At 66.1% G+C, this 23,329-nt stretch overlaps 2 protein-coding genes and 1 non-coding gene across 4 annotated transcripts in view; 1 reads left to right on the forward strand and 2 right to left on the reverse strand.

The window, feature by feature from the left end:
* Positions 1-8,114: 8,114 nt before the first annotated feature.
* Positions 8,115-8,187, reverse strand: TRNAR-UCG. The gene has a single exon. It is a non-coding gene; the product is annotated as a tRNA-Arg (tRNA).
* Positions 8,188-8,414: 227 nt separating this feature from the next.
* Positions 8,415-22,951, forward strand: POLG (DNA polymerase gamma, catalytic subunit). Of its 2 annotated transcripts, none has more exons than XM_045824724.1 (24): positions 8,415-8,594; positions 9,131-9,229; positions 9,360-10,052; positions 12,580-12,775; positions 13,533-13,697; positions 13,797-13,943; positions 14,108-14,187; positions 14,800-14,982; positions 15,077-15,231; positions 15,348-15,474; positions 16,174-16,410; positions 16,925-17,036; positions 17,234-17,320; positions 17,607-17,714; positions 18,079-18,239; positions 18,668-18,721; positions 18,809-18,926; positions 19,258-19,393; positions 19,482-19,728; positions 20,242-20,364; positions 20,494-20,662; positions 20,783-20,991; positions 21,868-22,028; positions 22,479-22,951. In XM_045824724.1, exons 3-24 carry the CDS (start codon positions 9,433-9,435, stop codon positions 22,553-22,555), a joined length of 3,672 nt encoding a protein of 1,223 aa, XP_045680680.1. In that variant the 5' UTR covers positions 8,415-8,594; positions 9,131-9,229; positions 9,360-9,432; the 3' UTR covers positions 22,556-22,951. The 2 variants fall into 2 exon arrangements, with proteins under 2 accessions (XP_045680680.1, XP_045680681.1); XM_045824725.1 differs by having other exon boundaries at positions 19,482-19,701.
* The window catches only part of FANCI (FA complementation group I), a 31,124-nt gene continuing 30,530 nt past the window's right edge, over positions 22,736-23,329 (reverse strand). The window contains exon 38 of the mRNA XM_045824722.1: positions 22,736-22,869. Within this exon, the coding sequence (XP_045680678.1) occupies positions 22,804-22,869 (66 nt within the window). The 3' untranslated portion in view covers positions 22,736-22,803. The remainder of the gene's footprint in view (positions 22,870-23,329) is intronic.

Genomic DNA, 23,329 nt, shown 5'->3' on the forward strand with positions numbered 1-23,329 from the left:
TGGTTACGCTGCTCTCCCTATTGTCTGCAGTCTAAAAGTCCAGCACTGGACTAGCTCAGAGGGCCCCCACCACCCCCACACACCCACCAGCGGGAACTGGTGGTCAGCTGGGCTGCAATGCCCTCTCCGGCTCCCACTTCTGGCCTCCTGTTCCTCGAGCTGAGGCTTAGGCATTCAGTCTGTGGGCTCTGGGGAGGCCCAGGTTGGGCAGGAACCCCGAAACACCGTCCTGAAAAGGTCTGAACAGAGCAGCACCCACCCCCCCACCCCAGTCTCCAGCAGCTCATGTGGCTAGTGGGGGTCCCTCCCGTGCAACCTGGAATGACACCGCACCCCCAGTGTCCACCTAGCCCACCCTCTGGCCCTCCATGGGAAGCCGGACCCTCAAACTCCATCCTCTCCTGCTCTGCAGCTGAAGAGCCCACCTCCTCCAGGACATGGGGGCGGGGTGGGGGTCTCCAGAAGGGGCCCCTCTCAGCCCCAAAGGCTCTCTTCCCAGATGTGTGTGTGTTTCTGGATGCACACACTTCCCCCCGAGGCTGGGAGTGCTCGGACCCCAGCCTCTGCCGCCAGCGTCTGCCACCACCCCGCCCTGCTCCAGCGAGGCCGCCGGAACCCGGCCCACCCCCAGCCTTCCCCCAGAGCAGCCCCCCACCACGGCCTCCCCCTCCTCCGTCGCCCTCTTTCTGCCCAGAGTCTGGAGCGGGGCCTGGAGGGGGCTGCAGAGACGCCCCCGCCCGGACCCACAGGCCTGTTCTGGGGCACGGCGGGCAGAGCAGGACAGAAAGGATTTCCCCACAACTTCCCACCGCAGCGGCGGGAGAGCGTGCTCCATAAATCTTGTCTAGAGTGGGTGCCGCGTGTTGTATTGTTTCTCAAAGTACTTTTTTCGGGAAGCCACTCTCTGCCTGGTTTTCTCGGTGGGGAGGGGGATGAGGAGACAGAGGGCAGTTAGTGGCGGAGGTGAGCTGGGTGGGTGGGTGGGGGCCGCCCGGAAACTCCCGGGAACCTCACTCGGGAAACATCCCCTCCTTTCGGTGGAACCTGCCCGCAGCGCCACAACTCCCCTCTGGCTCCGCGCCCCTTCCCTCTCTGCACACCTTGCGTCCTCCCCTCTGGGCGCTGCCCACTGCCCCACGACCCTTGACCTTGGCCTGGACGGTTCGTTGGGGATGAGGGGTCAGGCCCCAGAGGCTGAGCCCCGCCTTCCGCGCTCGGTCGGAGCGCACCCCTGAACGCGCCCCGCAGCCGGAGCGCCCCGTGCAGCCCGAAGGAGCCGAGCAGGGGCGCCCCAGCCGCCCCTCCCAGGGCAGACCAGCTCCCCAGCGCTGCTCCAGCCGAAGCCACAGCGCGCGCGCGCCCGAGCCCTGCTCCCCAGTCTCCCGCAGACGCGGCAGGCGGCGGCACTTACGGACCGGGAATGGGGCCGGGGGCCCGCGAGGCAGCGGCGGGGGTGGGGCGGCGGCGGCGACGGCTTCTCCGAGGTCCCTGATCTGCAGCGTGCGGGGGCTCGGGCCCGGCTGTGGCCGCTCTCGCGGCTCCCCGGCCCCGGCGGACGCCCAGAAGCGAGCCGCTGGAGGCGGGCACGGCGGCGGCGGCGGCGGCGGCGGCGCGGGGGCTCCTGGCAGCGCGCGGCTCCTCCGAGCTCTGAGCGGCTCCCAGCGCCGCCCTCGCGGGCGGGCCCGGCCCGCAGTGACGTCAGCGCGGCTCCCCCCCCGCCCCGCCCCCGCCCGGGACCGGCGTGCGGTGCAGGGGGCGGGGGCGCGCCGTGGGGGAGCCGGGCCTCGCGCCCCGGCGCTCCCTCCGCTCTCCTCTCTCGCCCGCCAGCCTTGGCCGGGGAGTCGCCGCGCCTTCGACCCCATCCTTCCCACTCGCGCCGCCAGGCTCCTGCAGAGCCGCGGGCACCGACCTGGGAGGCGGGTTGGAAGCCTCGCTGGCGGCTCGGAGCTCAGGGACCCGGGCTGCTTTGCCGAGCGTGGAGAGGGGATGGGCTGGGGTGGGGATGGGGGGCGCGGCGTCTGCTCTCCAGGCTGCCAGGGGGCGTTTTACCTTTCCCCAAGTGTTGGTTAGGTTGAGGGTCTTCGCGCTGGATTGGCGGATCCCGGCGCCCCACGTGAGCTCCGAAAGGATCTTTCAGCTCGGAGGAAACGCGTCGCGTCCCGTTCGGAAGCAGGGTTGCTCTCTCCAAGCTGAATCCTGCTTCTCCGAGGCCCCGTGCGGCCCCCGTGCCCTCCCGCCCCGGGCGGTGCTCCTGCGAACTCCACTCGCTGGGCGGACGGCGCCCCGGGGCCGCTGTCCAAATGCTGAACTCGGCCTCCTGCGAGAGCGGCTCCGGACGCCCTGCTCCCCGATGCGCCCCCGTCGCTCGGCGTGGCCGCAGGGGCCGACAGGACGTTCTGGGACACAGAGCAAAGCCCTGGGAAACTTGAGTGCTCCGGGAGGGTGTCGGAAAGCTCCGGGGGAGGAGGCGAGCGGTCGCGCGGGGGTGGGGAGCAGAGAAGGCCTGGCAGAACCACGCGCCCTATCGGTCGCCTTCCGCGTGCGTCCCCGCCGCCCGCCCGGGGTCCCCTCCGCCTGTGTGTGTTTCTCCCTCCGCCACAGCAGGGGACGTTCCTCCGCCTGAACTTGTCAGCGGGTCTCAACATCCATCACGAGCCAGACAGACGGGCCAAGTTCACGAGCAACGCTGTTAACCCTTTGCAAACCGAGCGCCTCCCACAGGGGGGACCTGCCTGGCGGGCGCGCGCTCTCCGATTCCGGAGGCGTCGCTTCTCAGAAGCAGCGGCCGCTGCTGCGCCCTTCTTCCTCCCTACTTCTCTCTCCCCCAAACAACTCGAGGGGAGGGCTAGAAGAGGGAAAGAGGATTTGCTTCCTCACCCTCGAGCATTTTTTTCTGGCCTTTTTTGGACCGTTTTTATTTACACTTTTGTCTTCATAACCTCCCCAGTTTCTTTTCTCCCCCTAAATCAGCCTGACCCCAGCGTGACTGACTGCTTTTTAAAATATCTTCCCCATTCCCCATTTTGCGACGGCGCTCGTTGTGTGTGGAAAAAATGACAAGGTTCAGAAAAAGAATGAGAGAGAAAAATATTAATTGGCCCTAATTTCTACACTTCAAGGCCTACCTTTACAAGGAAAACAAGAGAGTATTCTCCTTAGGAGAGTCCAGATTGCTGGTGGTGTGGGGGAGGAGTGGGCAGGGAGAGTGGGGGGGGGACCCAGCCTTTCTGAACTGGTTGCGGAAAGAAAGACAAAAAACCAGCTCCAAGAAAGCGATGGGAAAGGGACACCAGTCCAGACAGCTCCTGCTGCAGGGGTCAGCAGAGACCCGTGAGGTGGAGGGCTCCGCACGGGCTCAGAGGGAAAGAGAGAGAGAGAGAGACAGAGAGTGCAGGGCCCAGGCCCTTCCTCCCCTCTCTCCACGCACGGGCCCCATTCTAGTCTCCAAAGCCCAGGCGTTCCCGGTCCTGAGCCTGGCCCCGCGTGGAAGCCTTGGGGGTGGCCGGGTGGGTGGGGGTCCCTGTACAAGGCAAACATTCTGCCCCGTGGGGGAACCCCAGCCACCTCCTGGAGAAGTTTCTCAGCCTCTCCCAGCAGCGGTCAGGCCGACTGGGCCATGCTCCCCCTCCCCCCACTTCCTATGAAATCCCTGGCGTCTGGTAGCTGGCGGCAACTGGGGCGACCCACCAACTTTCCCCCTGGGCATTTTCTCACCCCTCCACCCCCCAGCGCTTTCTTTTCTTCTCCCTGCGCTCTATTTGAAAGGAAGCACCCAGGCCCAGAACGTGTTCTGCAATTTAACTACTTCCAAATTCTTTGTTCGGGTCACCCCGGGACTCCATTGTCCACTATTGAGAGCCGGGGCGGGAGGGCGGGCGCGCCTCTGCGCCGCGCAGGCCTGAATCCATTAGGCCACCACTCCGGCCCCTGCGGCCCGTTGAGGCGCCCGCCAAACCCGGTTGCCGGAGGCCCCTCTTGTCCTCTCTGCTCCCCCCGCAGCCTTGGGAGGCCGCGGTGCGGTGACCGGAGGCTGCACGGATGGGCCCTGGTTATCTGGGTCTCACGCAGTCTGGAGGGACTGGGCGTGGGTGCAGGCCGGGTGTGATTCTTCAGAATCTGCCTCTGTCTGCGTGCCCTCCACCCGGGTCCGGTGGACACCCTGTTGTTTTCCTCCGGGACCCGCTAGGTAGCTTTTGAAGAGGTGGAAGCCAGATTCAGGAATGAGATGGGGGGACAGCCAACATCACCCCTCCTCCTCCTCCTCCGGCGTCGCAGCAGCCTGCATTCCCCCTTCCTCTCTTTCTTCGGGACTGACACCCCCAGCTGCTAGTTGGCTCGAGTCTCTCCTGAGTTAAGAGCGTGCAAGGAGGCCTTCCGGTTTGGGGGCGGGAGATGCACTGGGGGGCCTGTCCCGAGCGCAAGGGGCCTCCAATTGTCCTCAAAGGCCGGTCTTCCCAGCACGGCTCACTGGGGAGGAGACACGAGGCGCCCTGACCCAAGATGTGACTTCTAGGTTTCTAGGGTGCCAGGGCACCCGGGGCCCCACCGTCTCTTGTCCCACGTCCTAAGGAGACAGAGAGCGAGAGCGTGGGCCCCCTTCCCCCACTCCCCCGCGGGGACTCAGCTCCTCAGTGGCTGCCTGGGGATCGGCTGCAACGCTCCTACCTCGAGCGCCCCCGAGAGCGTCCCGCAGGGTTCAGTCGTGGGGGTGAACGCTCTCTGAGCCTGCAAAAGGCCTAGGAGAGATGAGGCGGAGGCCAGGGCGCCCCCCGCGGCCTGGGCGAATAGCGGAGGAGGTCAGACCACCGCCCCCTGGCGTCTCAGCGGGAGCTCGCGCTCTGCCATCCCCCTTCCCGTCGGCTTCCAGACCTGAAGCCAGGGAGCTCGAAGCCCGCCACCCCCCAAGACCTGGCCGGACTGCGCCGAGGCTCTTGCGGGACACGGGAGCTCCTGAGGGTCTCCCAGGCTCCTACCCCACGTCTTCCTCCTTCCGTCCTTCCTACCGGACCTGGGCCCTTTCTGGGACCGTGCTGACCTCGCCAGTCTCCGCGCCCGAGCGCCGTTCCCCGCGCTATCCAACAGCACCCTCTGGCGGGAGTTCCCGGGAGGTGCAGGCGCACGTGGTCCGGGCCGCCGCGGGAGGGGCGGTAAAGACTCCGGACCCGCGGAGCGTCAGTCTGAGCGTTTGGACAGATGCAGTCTCCCGGGGAGACCCGGGCACCTCTTCCCCCTCCGGGCTCTTCTCTGCCTCTCAGCCTGCGCGCAGGGCACCCGCTCGTGTGCGAGGCCTTCCCACCGGTTAGGAAACTGGCACGTCCAGCGCGGCGGCCGCCAGACTCCGGGCCAAAACCTCAGCTCCTCTTCGACCGGAGCCTTCGGGAAGGTCCCAGGTAGACTGAGGCGGATGGGGCAGGCTCAGGACCTCCTTCCCCAGGGTTCTTGCAGCCAGGCCGCTGGGCCCCTTGTCGCCACGGCATTTCCCTTTCCCCATTTCGGCAGCGTCCCTTCCAGCCCCGGTCCCTCTCATACCTGTAGGATCTCATAAAATTAAGACGTTATTTGGGTCTGAGGATCTCTTGGGGGTCCCCTTGGTGTAGCACAAAGGAGGAAGTCTCTCCTGAAAAGCCTTCGTAGACTCACGGGTTGCCTTCTGACAAATGCTGGAAGGGCAGATAGTAGTGTGACCTGGGATCCTGGAGCGACCACTCTGGTGTGGGCCATAGCCCACCGATGATGTGGCCGCCTTTCTAGCTTCTCACATCTGCTTTCTGGCCCGTGGTGTGGTTAGCGGGCTTGCAGAAGTGCCTCGTGGCTTTGGAATCGCAAAGGCCTTGGGTTCTGATCCAGGCCTCGGGCTGTGTGGGTTTTGGATAAGTGAGTCCACCTCGTGCGTGTTCTTGGAGGCTTTCTCTTCTCCGTGAAACGGAGGAGTGGTCGCACCTGTGCACCCACAGTGCCACTGGGGTCATTGAGAGGATGGGATGAGGTGCTGCTCTCAAGTGTGTAGCCTGGTTGTAGGGCTTTGGGCAGGATCCTTCACTTCCCTGTGCCTCTGCTTCCCCACCGGTAGAGGGCGTAGTTACAGGACCTCTGTCTTAGGGCCAATGGGAGGATTAATCTAGTTGGGTGTGTGAGTTCAGCACCAAGCATAGCATGTAAAGCGCTGGTGGTTATCCGGAAGCTCCAGCCAGGCCATGAAAAACGGCATACAAATTGACAGCAGTGGCAGGAGAAGATTACAAAACAAACAAAACAAAAAACAAAAACAAAAAAACGAAACCCAGCATTTGTTACAATTGAGATACATGCTTTGCAAGAAAGTTCCTAACTTTCACTAACATGAAAGTTCACTAACATGAACTTTGTCTCTTGCTACCGTGGAAGGAGAGAGGTCCAGGGAAGATGTATCCGCTTTCTCTGGCATTACCAGCAGGGACGGACTTCCCTGGGAGGACTTGGGGGAGCTCCCAGAAAGGGAAGGAGGGGAGGTGCAGCAGCTGGGCAGGAAGGGCTCATGTCCCCCAGCAGGGACCGGCGTCCACTGGTTTTTGTCCTTGCTGGGGAGTCTCATTCCAGGGGCAGGACCCCTGCCTGGTCTGAGGTCGCCTTGTGAGAGGGGCACGCATCTTGATGGACATTGCCTGGCCCTGGGTTGTCCTCCCGGTGGACACCAGGCAGGCCCCACGACAGCGTCCCTTGGAAGTGACACTCAGATAGGCCAAGCGTTCTTGGCCTCTTCCTGCCATAGACTCCTTCTTAGAACAACGTCTTTGAATGCACAAAACACAGATGCTTATGCAGGAAAGCAAAGACAATGAAATAGTAGAAAGAATAGCTGATATAATATATATATTAGTGGAAACAACATATTGAAAAATCTGCAGCAATTGCAATGTGTTAGGAAAATATCCACGAATGGTCTCAGGCACTGCTGCCGACACCACTGTGGCTGGTTGCCTAGCCTCATCATTGACGGAAATGCTGAATTTCCGTAGGGGTAAGTCATGAAAACGGATTCCTCACTCAGGGGCTCCCTGATGTACACCCGGAGTCTCCCCTCTGGGTGTTTTGTAAAAATGTCCATGGTACATGGTTAGGGGTGTGTGTGTGTGGGAAACGGATTAAAAAATGGTGAATTTTCAGTTGATTGGATCTTTTTGCCAAAAGAAAAAAAAAAAACAGGAAAACATTTGTGTGTATGTTAAATACGCCCAGAACAGTAGGGCTCTTTTCTCTGCCTCTCGGGGCTGCAAGAGGGGCGGGCTGGCGGATGGGTGTGTTTGTGTGTGTGTGTCCCTGGCTATCCCTGCAGCCTCCTCCTGAAAAATACTGATGTTCACGTGCCCCCATCAGATCACGGTGTCCTGGCACATGCACGGGCTGGGAGGTGGGGTGAGGCCTGCATTTTGTCCCCAGTCAGTCGTGTTATCTGTCCGAGCCTCGCACTTCCTCCTCGGCGCAGCTGGGTGTCCAGGCTCCCGTTGTTGTTCACTCGGGCTTCATTCTGCGCCGTATTCCACGGTTTATCAACCAACCGCGGAGCGCGGAGAGCCCAGCTGCTGAGGCACCTGGAGCAACAGGAGGGAGGTGGGTGCAGAGACCACGACGAAACGCATCCTCTCGTCTGCTCCCCAGACTGGAGGGAGCAGGACGCGCTTAGGCGGATGGGGAGGTGTTCACAGCAAGAGGGCAAATTGGGCTTACACACAACAAAACGCAGCGTTGTTTTCCCCCGTTAGAATTGCCCGGGGTTAGGGGAGGCCGCACGGGCCCAGCCAGCAGAGGGGGGACTCCCGTCAGTCGCGGAACTCCTGCCATTCTTCTATATCAGTTGAATTTAAATCGGGATTTCCGCAGACGGTGCGCTTGCTCTCCACTCTCCTCCCATCGCCGTGGGGCACGCGCGGCTGGTTCGCTTCTGAGCTGTGCCCCTTCCCACCCGAGACACGTAGGCGAGCAGTTTCACAGGGACGTGCTGAGCTCGCTGTGTGGGAGCCGTTACCCGGGCGTTCCCAGGCTTTTAATGTGGGGTGGTGACTGGCACCGTGTGCCGGGCAGTCCGAGTATTTCATTCCTGAAGTGGAAGGAAGGGAAAAAGTATGACCGAACCCCTACGACCGCGGCAGGACTCGAACCTGCAATCTTCTGATCCGAAGTCAGACGCCTTATCCATTAGGCCACGCGGCCGCCCAGTAGCTGGTGTGTTCTGGATGAGCTAAAAAGTCTCTTTACCGCCCGCCGGGTTTTTTTTTTCCCGGGGACCGATCCACCTGGTTCTTGAGCAGGGGAGATTGGACCCTAGTTCTCGGAGTCTCGCAGGGAGAGACCACCCGGAAGTCCCCTTCTTCCCCCGCGTGAGGACCGGTCCACTTGCGGCCCTGCGATTGGCCGCACGGGGAGTCTCCCCGCTTGCGTGTCGGCTAAGTCGCTGGACCCAGCACGGCGCAGACGGGAAGTTGCAGCTGCCACCGACGCGGGCTGGTCGGGAAGAGGCCACACGCCACCCCGAGGCTGCGTAGGCCCCGCGGAGGGAGACGCCGCGTCGCTCGCCCGGGGTCGGGAGCGGCAGACCTGGAGGCACTAGGCGGACCGAGGTTTCTGGCGGGTTCGGAGCCGGAGAGGCCGGGCCGTGGAGCGGCGGCGCGGCCCCTCCCTCTGCACTCTGGGAGCGGGGCCGGGGAGCGGGGCGGAGGCTGGTCCCAGGGCGCACCGCGGCGCCGCCGCCGCCGGGCACCAGCGGGCGGCCGCCTGGGTGGGGGCCCAGGGGACGGCGGCCCGCCCGGAGGGTTCGAATCCGGGCGCTGTCACCTCTTGGCGCTAGGCTCCCGGGCCGTGGCGGTCGCGATCACCGCAGCCACATTTGCCGAGGGCCGGGGCCGTGCGACCTGGTCTCCTTTGCCCCCCACACCACAGCCCTGTACGACAGAGTCCTTCACCCCATGTACAGAGGGCCTGAGGAGCTTGCCCAAGGTCACGCAGCTCCCGAGAGCCAGGACCGGGATTCAAACCCGCGTCGTCCTACTCCACACCCGGGCTGTTAGCCAGCACGTGTGCCTTCACCGTCCTCAAGTTCACTGATGAACCAGCGTGGACCTCGCTTTACTCAGCAGGGGTGTTGCTATTTCCCCAGGTTGTCTGAGGCCTAACTGAGAAAATGTACCCCAAAGTGCCTGGCACGTTGCCTGGGACGCAATAAGCGCGCAAGGAATGATGGCTTCTAATGCAACAGGTGACGCGAACGTAATAACACTTCCTGTCGTCTGTCTCCTTTAGGATTGTGGGTGGAAGGCAGGCATGGTCAGGCCCGTTTCACTGACAGGAAAACCGAGGCAAGACGTGTCTCTCTCCACGTCTTTCAGCCAGTAAAAGCAGCCAAGCTGGAGCCCAAAGCCAGGTGTCCTGAATCCCAGCGGGGGGCTCCCTGCACCAACCATGAACCGCCTGCTTTGGAAGAAAGTGGCCGGCTCCACCGTCGTCGGGCCCGGGCCGGTTCCAGCTCCGAGGCGCTGGGCCTCCAGCTCCGCCTCCGTCCCCGTTTCCAGCGACGGGCAGCCGCCGCCGCCGCAGCTGCAAGTGCCGCCCTCAGAGGGCGGGCAGCTGCGGTACAACCCCTTGCACATCCAGATGCTGTCGAGAGGGCTTCACGAGCAAATCTTCGGGCGCGGCGGGGAGACGCCCAGCGAGGCCGAGGTGCGCCGCAGCGTCGAGCACCTGCAGAAGCACGGGCTCTGGGGGCAGCCGGACGCGCCCTTGCCCGACGTGGAACTGCGCCTGCCGCCGCTCTACGGGGGCGACCTGGACCAGCACTTCCGCCTCCTGGCCCAGAAGCAGAGCCTGCCCTACCTGGAGGCGGCCAACGCGCTCTTGCAGGCCCAGCTGCCCCCCAGGCCGCCGAGCTGGGCGTGGGCGGAGGGCTGGACCCGGTACGGCCCCGCGGGGGAGGCCGAACCCGTGGCCACCCCCGAGGAGCGGGCCCTGGTGTTCGACGTGGAGGTCTGCTTGGCAGAGGGAACGTGCCCCACGCTGGCGGTGGCCATATCCCCCTCGGCCTGGTGAGCGTGGGTCGGGGTCGGGGACTTGATGGCGTGTGGGGGGCCCAGCCTAGCCCCCGGTTCAGTGAACGTTTTCTGAGCTCCCACTGTGTGCCCTGCGGGTGCGCCTGCGGATGGGTGTCCCCCTGAGCTCAAACAGGGTAGGCCCCAGCGCTCATGGATAGAAGGTCCGGGCGGGAAACAAACTCCCAGGCAGATGTTGGGTGGGGACAGGGGTTAGGTCCCAGGAGACCCTTGTACTGGAGGCGCCCTGGGAGACCCCTGGTGAATGCCTTGATCTGGTGCTAAACAGCTTCCAGACAAGTTAGTCCAGGACCGTTGGGCAGTGCTAGACTTCTCTCTGGGGGTGCTGTTGGGTATTTTGGGCAGGAGAAGTCTCCCTTTTGGGGGACTGTCCTAGGCAAGAAAAGACATTAGCATGTCTGCTGCTCCCTTAAATGCCAGACCACCCCCGCCTTTTGCATCTCCAGATGGTGGCATCCCCCTGACCGCCGCAGCTGAGAAACATTGCTTCCTTCCCCTGGCCTCCCAAGCAGGCATGGTGGTCCCCAAATACTCAGCCTCCTTTTCTTTTTGAGTAACTTTCTAGGTGCTACCCAAGTCTCTGAAGCAAGGGCGGCAGCCCCGTTTCCGCCCTTTCCCGGTCTTCGTTCCAGGGTTCAGATACTTTCTGCAACCTTAATGCTCTCAGGCGTGGCCAGCCAAAAAGGTGGCAGTTCTTTTTATTCCTCTGGGAGACTCCATCTTTGCAGAGAAACCTGCAAAATGTTCCATGTGCCGCCGAAAACGGCAGCAACAGGGCTGAGTGGGTGAGGTCAGCAGCAGTGGCTGGAAGGGCGAACCTGGACGCCTCCTCCTCGGGTTAGCTCCGGCCGGGCGACGGAGAGGGTCAGGGAGGCTGTGGTGGCCGGAAGACGACTGGGAAACCGACAAGGATGACTTGCTTTTTGATCTCTTGGCAGCTTTGGGACAGTCTAACTGAAGTCCCCCTTTCACTCCCTCTCCTGACTTGTGGCCTCTCTCGCCTGTCAGTCGGAAGGTCCATCCCCTCATTCCCGTTCCATTCTAGCTGGCGGTGCCGGGTGCAGAGGCCCGGGCTCACGGTGACTGTGGTGGGGGGGGGGCATGACGGGGCCACCATAGTGGTCCCCTTTCAACCTGGACACGTCCCTGCCACGTGGCTGCTAAACATCACATGCCTGACCGGCCCTCAGTGTCCAGTGGGAGGGGAAGCCTCTAGGGCAGTCTCCCAAAGGCCGCTGGGCAGGGCGCCGGCCGTCAGCGTCCACCTGAGATTCTCGGGGCAGACGGAGCATTAATGGCGTTGGTTCTGACTCACCTTCCATTTACCAAAGGTGTTTGTGTTTGGGCTTTTTGTCTTGTTCTAGTCCCCCATCAGTCTGTACTCACACAGCTGTCATGCACAGCTGCACACTTGCCCCTTGTCACCAGTGCGACCCAGGTTTCTGCCATCACCGCAGCCTCCGACCGTTGACCCCCTTCAGCCCGTCCCTCTGGGGGTTAGTTGTCATGGGCTTTCCCGTGCCAAATGGCAGGGGGGGTCCCCGAGCGCCTTTGCACCCTTGGGGGGCCCGCTGCATTTTACCAGCTGTCAAACTGGGAACCTCTGTCTGCTCACCGCGCCCTCCCTGGCCAGACCCCCCACCCCCGACAAAACCTAGTGTTTGTTGAAACTGGTGGCAGATAACGGCCCCCCCCACCATCAGGGTCGCAGGGAGCTCCGTTCAGCTGTGGTGGCCGCCCAGGTGGCCACGTCACTCACTGCGACGCTGACCGGCCTTGACCCTGCGGCACAGTCTCCCTCAGCGGCAGTCCCCACGCTCAGCCCGGCAGACGCCGGCCCTCTCTGGTCCCCGTAGGGCCCTCCGCAGGCGGCCCCCCGTCCCCCGCCCCCACCCATGCGATGGGGGGGGTGTCTCCTCCGTCCATCCTGGCACGTTCCCGGCCTCCTGAGTGCGGCTGCGCAGACCCTCCCTGTGCGTGACTCGCTTTGCGTCCTTTAGCGTCTGCCCCGCCCCCAGGTGACTCATCATGCACTTGGGTGCCGCGTGGGTCTTTTTTTGTTATTTTTTTCTGCCACCTTCAATTAAAAAAAAAAAAAAAACTTCCACCTCGGATTCTATTATAACTGCCTCTCTCATGTACCAGCACTTGGAGCACTGAGCTGTTCTGCGTTTATAGGCGTGAGGGGTCGGTTGCCTTTACGCAGCACTGCGGGGCCAGCCCGGACTCGGCGAGCACTGGGCGGCGGGCGCGCAGGCTGAGCTCGGGGCACCCCGAGCGGGGCCGCTTCGAGCTGTCTTTACCTGTGGAAGTAAAGAAGCTTTTGGCACCACCCCCGACCCATAGCTCCACCTGACCTCTAGCTCTGCGAGGGCTAGGGGCACCCCCTGGGGTCCCCAGCCGCCAGTGTGACCGGGCACTCGGTGGCAGGTGTGCGCAGGGCGTTGCAGGGCGGAAGCTCCGTGCCCCTGGGCTGAACCTGCCTGTCTCTCGCCTCCCTCAGGTATTCCTGGTGCAGCCGGCGGCTGGTGGAAGAGCGCTACTCCTGGACCAGCCAGCTGTCGCCGGCTGACCTCATTCCCCTGGAGGCCCCTGCCCGGGCGGGCGGCCCCGGCCAGCGGGGTCGGCAGGAGCAGCTAGTGGTGGGGCACAACGTGTCCTTCGACCGAGCCCACATCAGGGAGCAGTACCTGGTCCAGGTGAGGGTCCCGGGGCCTGCTGCCCTCCGTGATGGAGCGGGCCCCGCCCTTGGGGGGCCCCCCCCCCCCCCGTACCCTGCTGCTCTGTCCCCAGGGCCTGCCCACTACAGAGCCCGAGGTGCCACAGGCGCGTGGCCCTTCTCTCCGTGTGGCCCGTTCGAGCTCAGCGCGGGTCTGCGGAGGCTCCGGGCCACGCCGCCTGGGCGTCTGCCCTGGCCCAGCCGCGGATGAGCGCCGTGAGCACCTTGGCACCCTGAGCCTCAGTGTCCCTGTTCTCGCGAAGAGAAAAGAGCAGCTCCCCCGGGGTTCTGTGCAGGGCCCGACCCAGGTGCATGTCAGGCCCCGGGGACCGTGCCTGCTGCCCCGGCGAGGCGGTTCCCTGTCTTGTGGAAGGTGCTGTGCCGTGCCTTCTGCGGCAGCCCCGGGGGACAGGCAGCGGGGAGAGCGGCCTTAGTCTATTGCTTGTGAGTGGCGGCGCTAGGGGCCAAGCCCAGTAGTTCGGGAGGCCTTGTTGGGGCGACCCCGTGCCCCTCTGAGCAGTTGCCAGAGGCCAGGAAGGACGTGGGTGCTGGGATGGAGCCTGGCCTGCGCCGTGGAGGGTGGCTGGAGTTCAGGAGGGCGGGTCCCCCGCGGGTCAAGGAACAAGCGTGAGCGAGCACGAAGGCACGCCGTCTTCAGCGGCGGAGCGGAGTGGTGGGGAGGGGGGCCGTGTGCGGGGCCCCGGGGTGCTGGCCCCTCAGCGGCAGCCTGTGCGCAGGGCTCCCCCACGCGCTTCCTGGACACCATGAGCATGCACATGGCCATCTCGGGGCTCAGCAGCTTCCAGCGCAGCCTGTGGATGGCAGCCAGGCAGGGCAAGCGCAAGGCCCTGCTCGACACCCAGCGCGGCCAGAAGCCCCGGCACAAAGCCAACGGCCCCGTGGTGAGTGCCCTGTGGGAGCGACGACACCCGCCCCCGCATCCACCCGTCTGGCCCCGGGGCTGCACTGACCGGCCGTGCCCCTCGCCCCGGCCCCCTCAGGTCTCCTCCTGGGACTGGCTGGACATCAGCAGCGTCAACAACCTGGCAGATGTGCACAGCCTCTACGTGGGCGGGCCCCCCCTCCGGAAGGAGCCCCGGGAGCTGTTCGTCAAGGGCAGCATGAGGGACGTCCGAGAGAACTTCCAGGTACGGTGCTGCGGGGATTCCGGGGGGCGGGGGGCGGTCCTGGGCGGTGGGCTGCGGCAGGCCCCCCGCGGTGTCCGAGCCCTGCGGCCGCCAGCCCTGACCCCGGGCCCGGCGGCGGTAGTGGGATGGCCGCCCGCCCAGTGCCTCCCTGTCGCCCGTGCCAGGACCTGATGCAGTACTGTGCCCAGGACGTGTGGGCCACCTACCAGGTCTTCCAGCAGCAGCTGCCACTCTTCTTGGAGAGGTGAGGCGGGGCCCCTGGGGGAGCCTGGGCCACGGTCACCGGCAGGGGTGGGGCCCCTCTGCCCCAGGCCCCGGGCTTCTGCGGAGGTCCTGCAGGGGGCGCCGAGGGCCACGCCGGAGCCTCCTGGGCCTGGTCCCAGCTTGTTCGGCACCCACCCTGCGCCCAGGGCCAGAGCTCGGGGCCCCCTGCATCCCGGCTGTGCTAGCCAGGGAGTCAGACCCAGGTGGGCTCAGCGTCAGAAGCGTCGGCCGGACGCGGCTCCGGTCTTGGCGGCGGTTGGTGCCGGCTGTGCCACAGAGCCCGGGAGCGCGGTGGTGGGCTGTGCCGCCTCGGTGGTGTTGGTGATGGTGCGCTGTGGTGGTCACACTGCGGCAGGATCGGCCCCCCGTGCATTTCTTGGAACACGACCTGGTCGTCGGGCGGTGCGTGGCTGCGCCCCCAGTGTGCAGAGAGCTGCAGGGGATTCCCAGGGTCTCCGGGCAGGCGGCGGTCAGCCTGGGGTCAGCGCCGTCTGTCTATCTGACCGAGGAGCTGTGCGGTGTGGGCGGCCGGGTCCGAGGCCTGCGCCTTGCCTCCTGCGGGGACTGATGACATCTGGTGTTTGCCCCCAAGGTGTCCCCACCCAGTGACCCTGGCCGGCATGCTGGAGATGGGGGTCTCCTACCTGCCCGTCAACCAGAACTGGGAGCGTTACCTGGCCGAGGCGCAGAGCACCTACGAGGAGCTGCAACGGGAGATGAAGAAGTCGCTGATGGACCTGGCCAACGACGCCTGCCAGCTGCTGTCCGGGGAGAGGTAGCCCGGGCGCGGGCGGGCGGGCGGGCCCCGGAAGGGGACGGGCAGGCGGGGGGCCCGGCCTCAGCCGCGCCCTGGTGGACTGGCTGTGCAGGTACAGAGAAGACCCCTGGCTCTGGGACCTGGAGTGGGACCTGCAAGAGTTTAAGCAGAAGAAGGCGAAGAAGGTGAAGAGGAAGGAGCCGGAGGCCGCCAGCCCCTTGCCCGTCGAGGGGGCCGAGGCCTCTGGAGCCCCCGAGGATCAGGAAGGTGGGGCCCATGCATGGCCGGTGGGCAGAGGGGGCACGGCCCTGGGAACCTGTTGCTCCAGCCTTGGGGATAGTGGGCTGGGCAGGCCTCTCTGATCACCTCGTGACCTTCTGCAGACCCCGGCCCGCCCAGCGAGGAGGAGGAGTCTCAGCGAGCCGTCACGACCCGCACCTGCTTGGAGCAGCTGAAGGGGACCACAGGGCTCCTGCCCAAGCGGCCCCAGCACCTCCCTGGACACCCCGGGTGAGCCTTGTGCCCCTGACACGTTCAGAGTCTGCTCTCACCCCCACCTCTGGGTGCCGCCCTTCGTTCCTGCTCCCAGCGGGTGGCCCGACCCCGGCTCACCCGTCGCAAGTGCACTGCACACCTGCTGCGTGCCGGCCCACGGGAGGGCCACGGGGAGCTCCTGCACCCTAGCGGGGCTGGGCACACAAACCAGCCTGTGCCGCTGGTGTTTCTCTCCAGAATGGCCCGGGGAGGGGTCAGGGTGCAGCCAGTGCCTGGCTCTGCCTGGGGAAGTCAGGGGGGCTTCCTCAAGGAGGTGACCCTTCACTGGAGCCTCAGTTTTGTGCCCTGGGTGCCCTTCTGGCCTCACCCTCGCGTCAGTCCTGGGGGATGGCACAGGAGGGACGGGGCCCGGAGGCAGAAGGGCAGATCGGCTCGCTCCCCTGGCCAGTTACCCCGCGGGAAGTGGAGCGTGGGAAGGAGCCCTGCCCCGGGGGCCGGCTTCTGACCCGTTCAGCGGGCCCGACCGGGGGTCTTTTCTTTGGGATTTTTGAGTTGTTCCAGGGACTCCATGGGGGTCCAGGCCACATCTCAGAGGGAGGGGATGGTGACCATAGGCTGAGGTCACCAGAAGCAGGCCCTGGGGCCCTGGGACCCTGGAGGGCGGTGGAGCACGTCACCACTGTGACACTGTTCTCTTCCCGGGTGGGCACCCAGGTGGTACCGGAAGCTCTGTCCGCGGCTGGACGACCCTGCGTGGGCCCCGGGCCCCAGCCTCCTCAGCCTGCAGATGCGGGTCACGCCCAAGCTCATGGCGCTGACCTGGGACGGCTTCCCCCTGCACTTCTCCGAGCGGCACGGCTGGGGCTACCTGGTGCCTGGGCGGCGGGACAACCTGGCCGAGGTGCCCGAGGGCACCGACCCAGCTTCGACTGGGGTGACCTGCCCCTACAGGTGAGGCCCCGGCTCAGGGGAGGAAGGGCCGGGCACCTCAGGGCCCCTTCTCCTTGCTGAGGAAGCCGAGCCCAGCTCAGGCTGCCGGGGAGAGCTGGGGGCCGGGACTGTGGGCTCCAGGTCTTTGCCACAGCCACCCCTCCCTGAGGTTGCAGAGCCCGGGGGGAGGGGGCTAAGGGCATGGAGTTGGGGGGCTGAGGAGCCAGCCAGGGGCGGGGCTGGGGCCTGACTTCCCACCGCTCTGCCCCAGAGCATTGGCTGGGGCCGTGGCAGCTCTGTGGCGCCAGTGGGGCTTGGACCCGCGTCAGATGGGGCCTGGAGCCCGGCCTGCACCGGGGCGCCGTGTCACGTTCGGTTTGTCGCTCGCTGTCTGAAAACCAGGGAGAGTGCTGTCTGCTTCTGCCTCCGAGCGGGCTCTGAGCACTAGACCGGGGTGCGGCGGAGGCCCCCAGCCAGCTGCCCCGCCCGGAGGGGCGCCCATAACCAGAGGCCGCTGCCGCTGTTCTCTGCCCAGAGCCATCGAGTCCCTGTACCGCAAGCACTGCCTGGAGCAGGGGAAGCGGCAGCCGGAGCCGCAGGGGGCAGGCCTGGCCGAGGACTTCCTGCTCGCCGAGGAGTGGCAGATGGTGAGGGCGCCCGCCGGCCTGGGGGCCTGGGCTCGGGGTGGGCGCAGGTCCCTCCAGGGAAGGGGGCGGGGCTCGGGCGTGCCCGGTTCTCACCCCCCGGCCGGCCGGCCAGGGCTGCCTGCGTGCCGCAGGGAGGGGCTGGTGGGTCCCGGCCGACCCGGCCTCCTGCTTCACCCCCTTGGTGCCGGCCCATCCAGGTGGAAGAGCTGGGCTGCTTAGAGGCGGAGGCTGAGGCCAAGGTGGAGCCCGTGGAGGTGGCCGAGGCGGCCCAAACCCCAGCCCCGGTGAGCAGGGCGCACGCTCGGGTTCCCCGGGTGGGTGCTGGGCGGGCGGCCCTCCTCACGCCCAAGGAGCAGCTTTCCGCCGGAGTTCCCGAGGTCCTGGGGTGGGGGGCTCTGCCCTGCCTTTGGTGGCCTCACCCGCGCTGGGCGGCCGAGGAGGAAGCCCGAGACCTGGTGGCTGTCCTGTCACCTCCCGGCATGCCCGCTCCGCGTGTCTGGCCCCCCGCCCCACGGCCCTTGTGAAAGCAGGCGCCGGAGCGGGGCCTGACCTCGGCGTGCGGCCCCACAGACGGGTGCCGGCGGCCCCAGGGGCAGCCAGCCAGCCTATCACCACGGCAACGGGCCTTACCACGACGTGGACATCCCCGGCTGCTGGTTCTTCAAGCTGCCTCACAAGGTGTGTGTCCTGGCTCTGGCGCCGTCCCGCGGGCCGTCGCTGTGCCCAGGCTCACAGCGGCCTCCGGGTGGCAGCCCCCTCTGCAGGAATGGCTGTGGCAGCTGCAGGGCAGGGCACGGCCTCACGGCAGATGGCGCCGTCTCTGACCCTGTTTCCCCTCCGACGGCTGGGTGGGGGAGGGGCAGGTGTCAGGCACCGGAACTGCTGCGCGGCGGGGTCTGGGCGGGAGGTGTGCCTGCCCACTAGCCTGCCTGGGCGCACGGCTGTCGGGGCAGGGCATGCCCCACACTGCTCTGCCCGAGGAGGCTCTGGGCGGGGCCCAGCTGCACGGGCCTGCAGCCCCTGCCTCCGCTGGCCTCCCCAGGACGGGAACAGCTGCAACGTGGGCAGCCCCTTCGCAAAGGACTTCCTGCCCAAGATGGAGGACGGCACCCTGCAGGCCGGCCCCGGAGGTGCCAGCGGGACCCGTGCCCTGGAAATCAACAAAATGATCTCTTTCTGGAGGAATGCCCACAAGCGCATCAGGTGAGCCATCGCGGGAGGGCCGAGGGCCGCCCGTCTGTGCCCCTGGCCGGGTTTCTGGGAACGGCCCTGGGGCTGCCGTCCCCCGCCTCGCCCCAGGGACCCCCAGTCGGCCTGTGCTGTGGCGGACGCCCAGCTGCGGTCTGGAGGCTGGACCTTGGGGTCCCGTGCTGGTGAGCACCGGCCAGCCCCCTCCCCCCGAGGCCAGCCTCAGCTTCCCAGTTTGTGTGTCAAGGGGTCTGTATGGAGGACCTTGGTGGCCCCTCCCAGCCCTAAAATGACCTCTTGGCATGACGACCGGGACCTTGGGAGCTGGGTCCTCTAGACTGGGAGTGGTTAGTGCGTCGGGCAGCAGCGGCAGGCTGGGCAGGGAGGGTCTGGGTGGGGAGGGGTGGATTCCGCCCCCTCGGTTATGGCGTCTGTCCCCACAGCTCCCAGATGGTGGTGTGGCTGCCCCGGTCCGTTCTGCCCCGTGCCGTGACCAGGTAGGACCTGCCAGGGGGTCGTGGGGACAGCAGTAGGGGGTCCCTGGACCAACGCCAGCTGAGGTGCATGCTCTCCCCTCCCCGCAGGCACCCAGATTACGACGAGGAAGGCCACTACGGGGCTATCCTGCCGCAGGTGGTGACCGCCGGCACCATCACGCGCCGGGCCGTGGAGCCCACCTGGCTCACTGCCAGCAACGCCCGGGTACGCGCCCGCTGCAGCCCCCGGTCCCTCCCTCCCTCCCTCCCTGCCGTCTCTAGAAGCGGGCTGCAGAGGGCCTTCCGGGGGCAGCATGGGACGGAACCCGAGACTGGGTCCGGCAGGACTCGGGTTCAAGTCCGGCCTCACTCATCGCTGTTCGGCACACACGGGCTGGGCTCCTGCCGCCGGCCACGATGGCGGGGGCTGACCGGGCACTGCATGGACGTCCCTTCGCCTGTCTGCCCCGCCACTGCTGGGCCGCCGTCCGGGGGCTGGGCGGGGGTGGGAAGCGCCTCGGGTGCCTGGGCAGGGCCCGACCTCCCTCTCCCTGCAGCCGGACCGCGTGGGCAGCGAGCTGAAGGCCATGGTGCAGGCCCCGCCCGGCTACGTCCTGGTGGGCGCGGACGTGGACTCCCAGGAGCTGTGGATCGCGGCGGTGCTCGGGGACGCCCACTTTGCCGGCATGCACGGTGAGCAGGGGCCGGGCCCGAGGCCCAGGCCGGGAGGCTGGGGGCGGGGGGTCTCCGGGCTGCGGTCTCAGTCTGCCCCGCCCCGCAGGCTGCACGGCCTTCGGGTGGATGACCCTGCAGGGGCGGAAGAGCAGGGGCACCGACCTGCACAGCAAGACGGCCTCCACGGTGGGCATCAGCCGGGAGCACGCCAAGGTCTTCAACTACGGCCGCATCTACGGGGCCGGGCAGCCCTTCGCCGAGCGCCTGCTCATGCAGTTCAACCACCGGCTCACGCGCCAGGAGGCCGCCGAGAAGGCCCAGCACATGTACGCCGTCACCAAGGGCCTGCGTCGGTGAGGGTCCCTCCCGGCCCCAGCCTCCCGCCCCCGGGGCCTCAGGCCCGCGTCGCTGCCCATCGTCGCCGCCTTTCCCGTCGCCTGCGCCCTCACCGGGCCCCTCTCCTCAGACCTGTGCATGCTCACGAGCTCCAGGGCGGCTTGTCCGGGGGCTGGGACACTCACTTAGCGGTGGGCCTTCGATGGGTGTCCTCACGGGGCTGGACCTGCGGGTCACTGGCAGTGCAGCATCTAAGACGCGAGACAGGGACAGCTTCGGGAGTGGTGCCCTCTGGTGGGCTGCCATGGCGTGCGTGACCCAGAGCTCGGGCTCCCATCTGGGCTCTGTGTCTTCTCGGCTGCGGGACCCCGGCGGGCCGGCCCCTCTGTGCCTGTCCTCCCCTGGGACGGAGCCGGCAGGGGTTGGCGGGGCCCCGTGGTGGTTGTGGAAGTGGAGTGAGGCGCTGGGGGGCCTCTCCCGGCCCGGAGGAGGCACTCACGCGGGACCGACGGCGCTGACGCTGCCCCCAGGTACCGGCTGTCGGACGAGGGCGAGTGGCTGGTGAGGCAGCTGCGCATCCCCGTGGAGAGGACCGAGGACGGCTTCGTGTCCCTGCAGGACCTGCGCAGGGTCCAGAGGGAAGCTTCCAGGAAGTGAGGCCCCTCTGTGTGTCCGGGGTGCGGGGAGGGGCCGGGCGGTCCCCGGAGAGCTGGGGTGCTCTGGTTCGAGCCGCGACACTGACGGGCGAAGCGTGCCCTGTCTGCCTGCCCCCGGGACCCCAGGTCCCGCAGGAAGACCTGGAAGGTGGTCGCGGAACGCGCGTGGACGGGCGGCACGGAGTCAGAGATGTTCAACAAGCTGGAGAGCATCGCCACGTCGGACGAGCCCCGGACGCCCGTGCTGGGCTGCCGCATCAGCCGGGCCCTGGAGCCCTCGGTGGCCCAGGGGGAGGTACGGCGCACCCCGGGGGCATGGGCAGCTCACGGAGCGGGCGGGCAGGAGGGCGGGCTCCTGCCCCTGGAGCTGGGGTGGGGCAGCGCCCCTCACCTGTGCCCACGCCCCGCCCCCCAGTTCATGACCAGCCGCGTGAACTGGGTGGTGCAGAGCTCGGCGGTGGACTACCTGCACCTCATGCTCGTGGCCATGAAGTGGCTGCTCGAGGAGTTCGCCATCGACGGGCGCTTCTGCATCAGCATCCACGACGAGGTCCGCTACCTGGTGCAGGAGGAGGACCGCTACCGCGCCGCCCTGGCCCTGCAGATCGCCAACCTGCTGACCAGGTAGGCACGCCTGCGGCCCGGCCACGGGCTGGGCCCCGCGCGGGCTCTGCACCCGGCTGCCCGGCCACGCGAGGGCTGTGCACCCAGCGGAGTGGGGCCTGTGTGTGAGCTTTCGCCTCCCCAGAGGTGAATGTTCCAGCTGCTCTAACTTAAAAAAAAAAAACTGTGGAGTCTGGGGCTGGCCTTCGACTCCGGGAAAAGGTTCCTTGGATTGGAAGTGTCTCGGCCCGAGACCGGACCACAGAGGCGGCGGGTCGGGGGACGCGCCCCGAGCAGCCGTCTGCAGGCTCTGCTCCCCTGGGCACGGGAACCCCTTTCTGCCGGACGGGGGGGCTTTTCTCGGTTCATAGGAAGTGGAGATATTTAAAACCTGTAAATGTTTCCTAAGTGCCAAAAGTTTGCTGCTCTGACTGCTAATGGAGCACGCGGCTAAGGAGGAAGTTAGTTCAAACGTGGCTTTGAAGTAGCTCATACGCCGGCTCGTGTCTCCTCGTGGTGAGGTGTAGTCCGTGGGGTGGAAGCACCTGACGCTGCGGCTGCCTGTCGGCCTGCCAGTCGGCCTGCCAGTCAGAACCAGCCTGGGAGCCGCGGTCCGCCCCGAAGGCTCGGGGAACGAGGGTGCTCGCGGTCCTCAGCACTGTCCCCACCGTGTCCTGGGGGGGCTGCCCTCGCAGGCGAACAGAGTCCCTGTGTGCACGCGTCATCACGAGGAAGTGCTCGCGTGTGCGCAGGCGGGGAAAGGCCGTGTTCTGAGTCGGGCCTGCCTCTCCCTATCTCCCTGCCGGCGGGGGGGCCGGGGGGCAGGGCCCGTGCCGCCCGCTCTCAGGGATGTGGGGCGCTCCCCGTGGGGCTGAGCGGAGGCCGGCTCTCCTCCAGGTGCATGTTCGCCCACAAGCTGGGCCTCAGCGACCTGCCCCAGTCGGTGGCCTTCTTCAGTGCGGTCGACGTGGACCGCTGCCTCAGGAAAGAAGTGACCATGGATTGTGAGACCCCTTCCAACCCCACCGGGATGGAGAGGAGATATGGGATTCCCCAGGGTGAGCCCCACGCCCCCGCGGTCCCCGCGGCGGGCAGGACCGCAGGGTTAAGGCGGACCGGACGGCGGCCTGCCCGTTGCGAGCCCCGGGGCCAGGGCGGGCATCGTGAGGTTCGCGTCACCAAGGGCCGTGTTTCTGCGGCGTGTTTGGAGGGAGGGAGGGAAGGAAGGGACGTTGGAAGCTCTGGTTTAAAGCTTTATTGTGTAAAGTCAAAAGTGCATTCTTAGGTAAAAAATGTGCTTTGATGACACTCGAGAGCTTGCTTCTATATACAGTTTGTAAGGCAAACGTTTTATGCACGAAGGACACGGACCCTCCTGACATAACGTGGCGATTATTCTGGCCCCCCACTCCCCTTTGACCCCAACAGTACAGCCCCCCCCGCCCCACTCCTGAGCTCTGAGAACCGCTCCTGAGAAAGTGGCATCACCAGTCTGCACTCTCTTCCAGGGGAAGCGCTGGACATCTACCAGATCATCGACCTCACCAAAGGCTCCCTGGCAAAGCGGGGCCAGCCGGGGCCGTAGCCGCGCACAGGCCCCGTGTCGGCTCCCGTGGAGCTCCGTCCGCCGGGCGCCCACCCTCAGGCCCTCGGCTGTGCTCTGCTCGGCAGCAGGACCCGCCAGGAGCGGCTGCCTGCGGCTGTGGGCGCAGCTGACCTCAGTGGGTTCCGACCCAAGATGCCAGCCTCGGTGCAGGCTGGGGGACCAGGGGGTTGTGGCTTGTTGGGTGAGAAGACAGCAGAAGCCCCAAAGTTCGCATTAACTCAGGCATTTCATTCTTTCTTCCTTCTCTTCTTGGCTGGCTCTCTGCTCTGCCCCCCGGGCTCCGGTGCCGCGTCCTGGAAGGGGAGGAGCCGGGCTTTAGTGCGGCCCGCCTGCTCAGAGCCACTGGAAATAAATGGAACCTTCTCTTCTCTTGGAGTCTGTGTGCTCGCGCTCTCTCCCCTCCCCACTCCCTGGCCCTGAAGGGTTGGGGGACCTACTCACTGGCCCTGAAGAGGGAGGGGATTCTGAGTCCAGTTAAGGGGGTGGGTGCCTTCTCTTTGGACTTCTGTCGACCCAGGGAGAGTCACGGGACCAGATGACAGAGGAGGGTCAAAACGGTACAGAACGAGTCGGTACAGGGAGGGGTGGGGCCCAACGGTCTGAGCAAAGGAGGGGCGGGCTTTCTCAGAAGCCTGAGGCGAGGGTGTTTCACACACGCCCCCAACACTGGGCTCTGCTCCGCAGGCTCAGGCCTGCGGTTGGCCTGCTGAGGCCAGAGGGCGGGGTGGACCCCGGGGAGGGGGTGGTGACGGC

Source organism: Phyllostomus hastatus, unplaced genomic scaffold, assembly GCF_019186645.2.
Source record: "Phyllostomus hastatus isolate PE091 unplaced genomic scaffold, TTU_PhHast_1.1 phas_scaffold_555, whole genome shotgun sequence".
In the NCBI taxonomy this organism is placed as follows: domain Eukaryota; kingdom Metazoa; phylum Chordata; class Mammalia; order Chiroptera; family Phyllostomidae; genus Phyllostomus; species Phyllostomus hastatus.

Bases quoted from the DNA above. Each gene is read 5' to 3' on its own strand.
- POLG (XM_045824724.1), top strand. From the start codon at position 9,433: ATGAACCGCCTGCTTTGGAAGAAAGTGGCCGGCTCCACCGTCGTCGGG. The intron at 10,053-12,579 runs GTGAGCGTGGGT...CGCCTCCCTCAG, and splicing joins GCCATATCCCCCTCGGCCTG to GTATTCCTGGTGCAGCCGGC. The intron at 20,663-20,782 runs GTACGGCGCACC...CCCGCCCCCCAG, and splicing joins CCTCGGTGGCCCAGGGGGAG to TTCATGACCAGCCGCGTGAA.